General features: G+C 41.1%; 1 protein-coding gene across 7 annotated transcripts in view; it reads right to left on the reverse strand.

Moving 5' to 3' along the window:
* The window catches only part of SMARCD3 (SWI/SNF related, matrix associated, actin dependent regulator of chromatin, subfamily d, member 3), a 205,263-nt gene that overhangs the window by 109,846 nt on the left and 83,187 nt on the right, over nucleotides 1-12,230 (reverse strand). For all 7 annotated transcript variants that reach the window (XM_063452963.1, XM_063452968.1, XM_063452962.1 and 4 more), the window contains exons 2-3: nucleotides 5,865-6,055; nucleotides 5,684-5,726 (exon numbers count right to left, since the gene is read on the reverse strand). In XM_063452963.1, coding sequence (XP_063309033.1) covers nucleotides 5,684-5,726; nucleotides 5,865-6,055 — 234 coding nt within the window. The remainder of the gene's footprint in view (nucleotides 1-5,683; nucleotides 5,727-5,864; nucleotides 6,056-12,230) is intronic.

The raw sequence follows: 12,230 nt of genomic DNA on the forward strand, positions 1-12,230 counted from the left end.
CACAGAGAAAGATCACAAGAGGAAGGCAGAGATCACACGCAGAGAAAGATCACAAGAGGAAGGCAGAGATCACACGCACAGAGAAAGATCACACGAGGAAGGCAGAGATCACACAGATGCAGAGAAAGATCACACGAGGAAGGCAGGGATCACACACACCGAGAAAGATCACACGAGGAAGGCAGGGATCACACACACCGAGAAAGATCACACGAGGAAGGCAGAGATCACACGCACAGAGAAAGATCACAAGAGGAAGGTAGAGATCACACAGATGCAGAGAAAGATCACACGAGGAAGGCAGGGATCACACACACACAGAGAAAGATCACAAGAGGAAGGCAGAGATCACACGCAGAGAAAGATCACAAGAGGAAGGCAGAGATCACACACAGAGAAAGATCACAAGAGGAAGGCAGAGATCACACACAGAGAAAGATCACAAGAGGAAGGCAGAGATCACACACAGAGAAAGATCACAAGAGGAAGGCAGAGATCACACACACGCAGAGAAAGATCACAAGAGCAAGCCAGATATCACACGCACAGAGAAAGATCACACGAGGAAGGCAGAGATCACACAGATGCAGAGAAAGATCACACGAGGAAGGCAGGGATCACACACACCGAGAAAGATCACACGAGGAAGGCAGGGATCACACACACCGAGAAAGATCACACGAGGAAGGCAGAGATCACACGCACAGAGAAAGATCACAAGAGGAAGGTAGAGATCACACAGATGCAGAGAAAGATCACACGAGGAAGGCAGGGATCACACACACCGAGAAAGATCACAAGAGGAAGGCAGAGATCACACACAGAGAAAGATCACAAGAGGAAGGCAGAGATCACACGCACAGAGAAAGATCACACGAGGAAGGCAGAGATCACACGCACAGAGAAAGATCACACGAGGAAGGCAGGGATCACACACACCGAGAAAGATCACACTAGGAAGGCAGAGATCACACGAACAGAGAAAGATCACAAGAGGAAGGTAGAGATCATACAGATGCAGAGAAATATCACACGCACAGAGAAAGATCACAAGAGCAAGGCAGAGATCACACGCACAGAGAAAGATCACACGAGGAAGGCAGAGATCACACACACCAAGAAAGATCACACGAGGAAGGCAGGGATCACACACGCGCAGAGAAAGATCACACGCAATATGCAGTGAAATAGTGAGATCACCAGCAGAATGGCGTGGAACAGAGATCCCAAGAGGAGAGAAAAAAAAAAAGATCACATATAGAAGGAAAACATCACAAGTGAATACAAAAGAAAAATAACAAGCAGACATGGGTGAAAACTAGAGATCTGAAGCAGAACGGATTAAAAATAAGAGGAAAATGTGGAAAGTAAGAGAGAAATCACAATTAGGAGAGAGCGAGAGATCACAATCAGATCTGAATGGAATTAAGAGATCACTACTGTAATCACGTGGAAGATTACAACTCAAGCTAAGCACAACTCACAGACAAAATCAAGTTGGAATGGAATAGAAAAGAGCTTTTAAGATGAATGGAACAGGAGAGAGTGATTATAGGAGACATGGAGTAGGATGGTGATTACACGAGGTATGGAAAGGATGGTGATTACACGAGGTATGGAAAGGATGGTGATTACACGAGATATGGAAAGGATGGTGATTACACGAGATATGGAAAGGATGGTGATTACACGAGGTATGGAAAGGATGGTGATTACACGAGATATGGAAAGGATGGTGATTACACGAGGTATGGAAAGGATGGTGATTACACGAGATATGGAAAGGATGGTGATTACACGAGATATGGAAAGGATGGTGATTACACGAGGTATGGAAAGGATGGTGATTACACGAGATATGGAAAGGATGGTGATTACACGAGATATGGAAAGGATGGTGATTACACGAGATATGGAAAGGATGGTGATTACACGAGATATGGAAAGGATGGTGATTACACGAGGTATGGAAAGGATGGTGATTACACAAGATATGGAAAGGATGGTGATTACACAAGATATGGAAAGGATGGTGATTACACAAGATATGGAAAGGATGGTGATTACACAAGGTATGGAAAGGATGGTGATTACACGAGGTATGGAAAGGATGGTGATTACACGAGGTATGGAAAGGATGGTGATTACACGAGGTATGGAAAGGATGGTGATTATACGAGGTATGGAAAGGATGGTGATTACACGAGGTATGGAAAGGATGGTGATTACACGAGGTATGGAAAGGATGGTGATTACACGAGGTATGGAAAGGATGGTGATTACACGAGGTATGGAAAGGATGGTGATTACACGAGGTATGGAAAGGATGGTGATTACACGAGGTATGGAAAGGATGGCGATTACACGAGATATGGAAAGGATGGCGATTACACGAGATATGGAAAGGATGGTGATTACACGAGGTATGGAAAGGATGGCGATTACACGAGGTATGGAAAGGATGGTGATTACACGAGGTATGGAAAGGATGGTGATTACACGAGGTATGGAAAGGATGGTGATTACACGAGATATGGAAAGGATGGTGATTACACGAGGTATGGAAAGGATGGCGATTACACGAGATATGGAAAGGATGGTGATTACACGAGGTATGGAAAGGATGGTGATTACACGAGGTATGGAAAGGATGGTGATTACACAAGATATGGAAAGGATGGTGATTACACGAGGTATGGAAAGGATGGTGATTACACAAGATATGGAAAGGATGGTGATTACACGAGGTATGGAAAGGATGGTGATTACACGAGGTATGGAAAGGATGGTGATTACACAAGATATGGAAAGGATGGTGATTACACGAGGTATGGAAAGGATGGTGATTACACGAGGTATGGAAAGGATGGCGATTACACGAGATATGGAAAGGATGGTGATTACACGAGGTATGGAAAGGATGGCGATTACACGAGATATGGAAAGGATGGCGATTACACGAGGTATGGAAAGGATGGTGATTACACGAGGTATGGAAAGGATGGCGATTACACGAGATATGGAAAGGATGGTGATTACACGAGGTATGGAAAGGATGGCGATTACACGAGATATGGAAAGGATGGTGATTACACGAGGTATGGAAAGGATGGTGATTACACGAGGTATGGAAAGGATGGTGATTACACAAGATATGGAAAGGATGGTGATTACACGAGGTATGGAAAGGATGGTGATTACACGAGGTATGGAAAGGATGGTGATTACACGAGATATGGAAAGGATGGTGATTATACGAGGTATGGAAAGGATGGTGATTACACAAGATATGGAAAGGATGGTGATTACACGAGGTATGGAAAGGATGGTGATTACACAAGATATGGAAAGGATGGTGATTACACGAGATATGGAAAGGATGGTGATTACACGAGATATGGAAATTGAGTGATTACAAGGATGGAATAGGAGAGTGATTACAAGAAGGATGGAATAGGAGAGTGATTACAAGAAGAATGGAATAGGAGAGTGATTACAAGAAGAATGGAATAGGAGAGTGATTACAAGGATGGAATAGGAGAGTGATTACAAGAAGAATGGAATAGGAGAGTGATTACAAGAAGAATGGAATAGGAGAGTGATTACAAGAAGAATGGAATAGGAGAGTGATTACAAGAAGAATGGAATAGGAGAGTGATTACAAGAAGAATGGAATAGGAGAGTGATTACAAGAAGAATGGAATAGGAGAGTGATTACAAGGATGGAATAGGAGAGTGATTACAATAATGGAATAGGAGAGTGATTACAATAATGGAATAGGAGAGTGATTACAAGGATGGAATAGGAGAGTGATTACAAGGATGGAATAGGAGAGTGATTACAATGATGGAATAGGAGAGTGATTACAAGGATGGAATAGGAGAGTGATTACAAGGATGGAATAGGAGAGTGATTACAAGAATGGAATAGGAGAGTGATTACAAGAAGGATGGAATAGGAGAGTGATTACAAGGATGGAATAGGAGAGTGATTACAAGAATGGAATAGGAGAGTGATTACAAGGATGGAATAGGAGAGTGATTACAAGAATGGAATAGGAGAGTGATTACAAGAATGGAATAGGAGAGTGATTACAAGAATGGAATAGGAGAGTGATTACAAGAATGGAATAGGAGAGTGATAACAAGGATGGAATAGGAGAGTGATTACAAGGATGGAATAGGAGAGTGATTACAAGGATGGAATAGGAGAGTGATTACAAGAATGGAATAGGAGAGTGATTACAAGGATGGAATAGGAGAGTGATTACAAGGATGGAATAGGAGAGTGATTACAAGGATGGAATAGGAGAGTGATTACAAGGATGGAATAGGAGAGTGATTACAAGGATGGAATAGGAGAGTGATTACAAGGATGGAATAGGAGAGTGATTACAAGGATGGAATAGGAGAGTGATTACAAGGATGGAATAGGAGAGTGATTACAAGGATGGAATAGGAGAGTGATTACAAGGATGGAATAGGAGAGTGATTACAAGGATGGAATAGGAGAGTGATTACAAGGATGGAATAGGAGAGTGATTACAAGGATGGAATAGGAGAGTGATTACAAGGATGGAATAGGAGAGTGATTACAAGGATGGAATAGGAGAGTGATTACAAGGATGGAATAGGAGAGTGATTACAAGGATGGAATAGGAGAGTGATTACAAGGATGGAATAGGAGAGTGATTACAAGGATGGAATAGGAGAGTGATTACAAGGATGGAATAGGAGAGTGATTACAAGGATGGAATAGGAGAGTGATTACAAGCATGGAATAGGAGAGTGATTACAGGATGGAATAGGAGAGTGATTACAAGGATGGAATAGGAGAGTGATTACAATGATGGAATAGGAGAGTGATTACAAGGATGGAATAGGAGAGTGATTACAAGGATGGAATAGGAGAGTGATTACAAGGATGGAATAGGAGAGTGATTACAAGGATGGAATAGGAGAGTGATTACAAGGATGGAATAGGAGAGTGATTACAAGGATGGAATAGGAGAGTGATTACAAGTGGAATGGAGTTGAAGGAAGAGATGGAGTGTGAGAAACTGATCTCAAGCAGTGAAATGAGAATATCAGAATAGAATCAGACCAGAATACAGTGTCGGACACCAATGACAAGAGGAATCACAAATACAATGGAGTGGGGTACTGATGAAAATCAAACATTAAAAGAAAGCGCAGTAAATACGCACATAGCACACAGAATGAGCAGAGAAAAGCAGACTTGAATAGTAACAAGTAGCAGGGAAGCAGAGTGGAGAGAATAATATTACTTGAATGGGCTGGAAACATAGATATGGGTTAAGTGGAGGGAAGGATGTTTTTGAAGGGATTGGTAAGATAGGGATGGGAAGTGGAAAGGTGACAATGTTCTATGAATAGATTGGGAAAAAAAGACATGGGAAGCGGAGTGGAGAGAAGAATATTCATTGAATAAACTGGAAAGGTAGACATGAGTAGTGGAGATAAGAATGATCTTTTAATGAACCGGAAAGGTAGAGATGGGATATGGAGTGGAAACTGAGAAAAAGTTAGTTGAAGTAGAGATTGAAATCAGTGAAATAGATCAGTAGTGGAGACAATGTGAAACAACAAGTATATTTTCCTTCCATTAATAAAGTAATAAGCATTATAGGAGAATGACACAGCAAACAGAGTTAAAACTTACCCTTTGAGGAAGAATTTTATCAGCCATCTTCCTTCTCTTTGTGCTGAATAATGGCAAAAACAGACAATCAGACTTGTCCTTTATTTGTAATAAATCCCCACTAGCAATTGTATTTTCCTCCTCATATCTCACACCCCTTTGTAAGATCTTGAGGTCTATTTGTAAATGCTATACCGCTCACCTCCGAGCCCGTCCCTGTGTGGGTGTAGCTTGTTGCTGAACTTGAGCGGGCGCAGAACGTTTTCTTGTTGGTTCCATCACTGTTGGGGGTATTCCAGGTCTCACAGATGGGCTGCTCCCAAATGGCGGTCCTGGGGGACCCATTGGAGCACCTTGATGAGGCATACGAGCCCCAGATGGCATGCCAGGGCGCTGCAAAAAGAGATTATGGAGTAGAATATCACTGATTTCTTTAGGAGTTACTGAAAGTTTTTTCTGGAAAATGAAAGTTCTCTCTGATGAAAGGGCCTCTGTGTAATGCTTTACACAATGTCATAATTTACATTACCAAGCACTTAGAAGGGTCTGGATATTATACTTATGGACATAGATCTGATAATTACATACATCATCCTATATAGCTTAGGTATTATACTCAGGGCCATAGATATGGATATTACACACACAGCATCCTATCTAGACGAGGTATTATACTCAGGGCCATAGATATGGGTATTACACACACAGCATCCAATCTAGACGAGGTATTATACTCAGGGCCATAGATATGGGTATTACACACACAGCATCCTATCTAGACGTGGTATTATACTCAGGGCCATAGATATGGGTATTACACACACAGCATCCTATCTAGACGTGGTATTATACTCAGGGCCATAGATATGGGTATTACACACACAGCATCCTATCTAGACGAGGTATTATACTCAGGGCCATAGATATGGGTATTACACACACAGCATCCTATCTAGACGTGGTATTATACTCAGGGCCATAGATATGGGTATTACACACACAGCATCCTATCTAGACGTGGTATTATACTCATGGCCATAGATATGGGTATTACACACACAGCATCCTATCTAGACGAGGTAGTATACTCAGGGCCATAGATATGGGTATTACACACACAGCATCTTATCTAGACTAGGTATTATACTCAGGGCCATAGATATGGGTATTACACACACAGCATCCTATCTAGACTAGGTATTATACTCAGGGCCATAGATATGAGAATTCCACACACAGCATCCTATCTAGACTAGGTATTATACTCAGGGCCATAGATATGAGAATTCCACACACAGCATTCTATCTAGACTAGGTAGTATACTCAGGGCCATAGATATGGGTATTACACACACAGCATCCTATCTAGACTAGGTATTATACTCAGGGCCATAGATATGAGAATTCCACACATGGCATCCTATCTAGACTAGGTAGTATACTCAGGGCCATAGATATGGGTATTACACATACAGCATCCTATCTAGACTAGGTAGTATACTCAGGGCCATAGATATGGGTATTACACACACAGCATCCTATCTAGACGAGGTATTATACTCAGGGCCATAGATATGGGTATTACACACACAGCATCCTATCTAGACTAGGTAGTATACTCAGGGCCATAGATATGGGTATTACACACACAGCATCCTATCTAGACTAGGTATTATACTCAGGGCCATAGATATGGGTATTACACACACAGCATCCTATCTAGACTAGGTAGTATACTCAGGGCCATAGATATGGGTATTACACACACAGCATCCTATCTAGACTAGGTATTATACTCAGGGCCATAGATATGAGAATTCCACACATGGCATCCTATCTAGACTATGTATTATACTCAGGGCCATAGATATGGATATTACACACACATCATCCTATCTAGACTAGGTATTATACTCAGGGCCATAGATATGAGAATTCAACACACGGCATCAGATCTAGACTAGGTATTATACTCAGGGCCATAGATATGAGAATTCCACACACGGCATCCTATCTAGACGAGGTATTATACTCAGGGCCATAGATATGAGAATTCCACACACGGCATCCTATCTAGACTAGGTATTATACTCATGGCCATAGATATGGATATTACACACACATCATCCTATCTAGACTAGGTATTATACTCAGGGCCATACATATGGGTATTACACACACGGCATCCTATCTAGACTAGGTATTATACTCAGGGCCATAGATATGAGAATTCCACACACGGCATCCTATCTAGACTAGGTATTATACTCAGGGCCATAGATATGGGTATTACACACACAGCATCCTATCTAGACTAGGTATTATACTCAGGGCCATAGATATGAGAATTCCACACACGGCATCCTATCTAGACTAGGTATTATACTCAGGGCCATAGATATGAGAATTCCACACTCGGCATCCTATCTAGACTAGGTATTATACTCAGGGCCATAGATATGAGAATTCCACACACGGCATCTTATCTAGACGAGGTATTATACTCAGGGCCATAGATATGAGAATTCAACACACGGCATCAGATCTAGACTAGGTATTATACTCAGGGCCATACATATGAGTATTACACACACGGCATCCTATCTAGACTAGGTATTATACTCAGGGCCATAGATATGAGAATTCCACGCACGGCATCCTATCTAGACTAGGTATTATACTCAGGGCCATAGATATGGGTATTACACACACAGCATCCTATCTAGACTAGGTATTATACTCAGGGCCATAGATATAGGTATTACAAACACAGCATCCTATCTAGACTAGGTATTATACTCAGGGCCATAGATTTGGGTATTACACACACAGCATCCTATCTAGACTAGGTATTATACTTGGGCCATAGATATGGGTATTACACACACAGCATCCTATCTAGACTAGGTATTATACTCAGGGTCATAGATATGGGTATTACACACACAGCATCCTATCTAGACTAGGTATTATACTCAGGGCCATAGATATGGGTATTACACACACAGCATCCTATCTAGACTAGGTAGTATACTCAGGGCCATAGATATGGGTATTACACACACAGCATCCTATCTAGACTAGGTATTATACTCAGGGCCATAGATATGAGAATTCCACACACAGCATCCTATCTAGACTATGTATTATATTCAGGGCCATAGATATGGATATTACACACACATCATCCTATCTAGACTAGGTATTATACTCAGGGCCATACATAGGGGTATTACACACATAGCATCCTATCTAGACTAGGTATTATACTCAGGGCCATAGATATGGATATTACACACACAGCATCCTATCTAGACTAGGTATTATACTCAGGGCCATAGATAAGAGAATTCCACACACAGCATCCTATCTAGACTATGTATTATACTCAGGGCCATAGATATGGATATTACACACACATCATCCTATCTAGACTAGGTATTATACTCAGGGCCATAGATATGGGTATTACACACACAGCATCCTATCTAGACGAGGTATTATACTCAGGGCCATAGATATGAGAATTCCACACACGGCATCCTATCTAGACTAGGTAGTATACTCAGGGCCATAGATATGAGAATTCCACACACGGAATCCTATCTAGACTAGGTATTATACTCAGGGCCATAGATATGAGAATTCCACACACGGCATCCTATCTAGACTAGGTATTATACTCAGGGCCATAGATATGAGAATTCCACACACGGCATCCTATCTAGACGAGGTATTATACTCAGGGCCATAGATATGGGTATTACACACACAGCATCCTATCTAGACTAGGTATTATACTCAGGGCCATAGATATGGGTATTACACACACAGCATCCTATCTAGACTAGGTATTATACTCAGGGCCATAGATATGAGAATTCCACACACGGCATCCTATCTAGACGAGGTATTATTCTCAGGGCCATAGATATGGGTATTACACACACAGCATCCTATCTAGACTAGGTATTATACTCAGGGCCATAGATATAGGTATTACAAACACAGCATCCTATCTAGACTAGGTATTATACTCAGGGCCATAGATATGAGAATTCCACACACGGCATCCTATCTAGACGAGGTATTATACTCATGGCCATAGATATGGGTATTACACACACAGCATCCTATCTAGACGAGGTATTATACTCATGGCCATAGATGTGAGAATTCCACACACAGCATCCTATCTAGACTAGGTATTATACTCAGGGCCATAGATATGGGTATTACACACACAGCATCCTATCTAGACTAGGTATTATACTCAGGGCCATAGATATGGGTATTACACACACAGCATCCTATCTAGACGAGGTAGTATACTCAGGGCCATAGATATGGGTATTACACACACAGCATCCTATCTAGACGAGGTATTATACTCAGGGCCATAGATATGGGTATTACACACACAGCATCCTATCTAGACTAGGTATTATACTCAGGGCCATAGATATGGGTATTACACACACGGCATCCTATCTAGACAAGGTATTATACTCAGGGCCATAGATATGGGTATTACACACACAGCATCCTATCTAGACGAGGTATTATACTCAGGGCCATAGATATGGGTATTACACACACAGCATCCTATCTAGACGAGGTATTATACTCAGGGCCATAGATATGGGTATTACACACACAGCATCCTATCTAGACGAGGTATTATACTCAGGGCCATAGATATGGGTATTACACACACAGCATCCTATCTAGACTAGGTATTATACTCAGGGCCATAGATATGGGTATTACACACACGGCATCCTATCTAGACTAGGTATTATACTCAGGGCCATAGATATGGGTATTACACACACAGCACTAGGTATTATACTCAAATCACAAAAATGGAAACTTTCCTTCGTGACTCCTTGGATCAACAAACTCCTATTACCAGTTATTTAAACTATTACCAAATTATTGGTAATAACAAAGCCAAACATCCATCCCAATTGAAAGGTCAACCGTCACCTCAACACTGTTTTATTTATATAATGATCTATTCATCAGGGTTTGGAAGGAAATACGTAGATTCGTTAAATTAAGAAAATGTTTAAAAACAAAAAAACAGAGAGAGAAAAACTAATCCCTACCTTTAGTAAATGACAGGATCCTCCAGCCACATACATACACATTTTTTTTACATATACTTAATTTAACAAAAATTCTATTTCTTTTTAATACTTGATAAAAGGATAATTTCATTATAAAATTGTGTCGAGTTGACTACTTTAAACATATCTACAGAATTTGACAATCTTTCTAAAAAGAGAACTCCACATATTATTCTTGTTGCAGAAAATATCCTTTCTTCTGCTGTAGGTAAAATTTCCTTTCTTCAAGTCTCAATGGATAAGCAATAAATCTAATGAGTACATACGTACCCCAATGTAAACTATTTAGCTCTTCCCTTTTTAAATACTACACACCCCTCACACCCTTTCCAATTGCCGTCTAGTACAAATATCCCATGCCTTTCTGATTGGCTACTAGCATTATTACCCCACTCCTTTGTGATTGGCCACTAGTATTAATACCCCACCCCTTTGTGATTGGCCATTAGTATAAATACCCCATCCTTTACTGTCTGGCCACTAGTATAAACACTTTCTGGTTGGCCACTAGTATGAATACCCCATCCTTTTCTGATTGGCAGCTAGTATGAATACCCTATGCCTTTCTGATTGCCTCTACCCCCATGCCTTTCTGATTGCCCTCCAGTATAAATAAAACTCTTTCCGATAGCCCCCTAGTATAGCTACTCCCTTCCATTTCCAATTGCCCCTTGTATAAATGCCCCCATCCAACTCTGATGGTGCTCTAGTATAAATACCCTCATGCTTTTCCGATTCCGCTCTACTGCAAATAACTCTATACCTTTCTGATTGCTCTCCTTTCTAAATACCCCCACCCCTTTCTGATTTCCTCTAGTATAAAAAAAAACCATCCATTTTTAAAGGGACACTATGGTCACCCAGACCACTTCAGCTCAATGAAGTGGTCTGGGTGCCAGGTCCCCCAGGTTTTAGCCCTTCAGATGTAAACATAGCAGTTTCAGAGAAACTATGATTGAGAAATGCTTTCCTATGGACTGTTTGAATGCGCGCGGTCAGCTCCACTTGGGAGCGGGTGTCGGCGGGGGAGGAGAGGTCACCAGCGCCGAGGGAGCCTGGCGCTGGATTAAGGTAAGTTGCTGAAGGGGTTTTAACCCCTTCAGCCCAGCGAGAGGGGAACCCTGATTGTGTTTTCCTGACACCATAGTGATCCTTTAATATAAATACTCACATCCATTTCTCAATACTCTCGTATAAATACTCACATCCATTTCTTAATACTCTCTAGTATAAATACTCACATCCATTTCTCAATACCCTCTAGTATAAATACTCACATCCATTTCTTAATACTCTCTAGTATAAATACTCACATCCATTTCTCAATACCCTCTAGTATAAATACTCACATCCATTTCTTAATACTCTCTAGTATAAATACTCACATCCATTTCTCAATACCCTCTAGTATAAATACTCACATACTTTTCTTAATA

The sequence above is a fragment of the Pelobates fuscus genome, chromosome 4 (genome assembly GCF_036172605.1).
Source record: "Pelobates fuscus isolate aPelFus1 chromosome 4, aPelFus1.pri, whole genome shotgun sequence".
Taxonomy (NCBI): domain Eukaryota; kingdom Metazoa; phylum Chordata; class Amphibia; order Anura; family Pelobatidae; genus Pelobates; species Pelobates fuscus.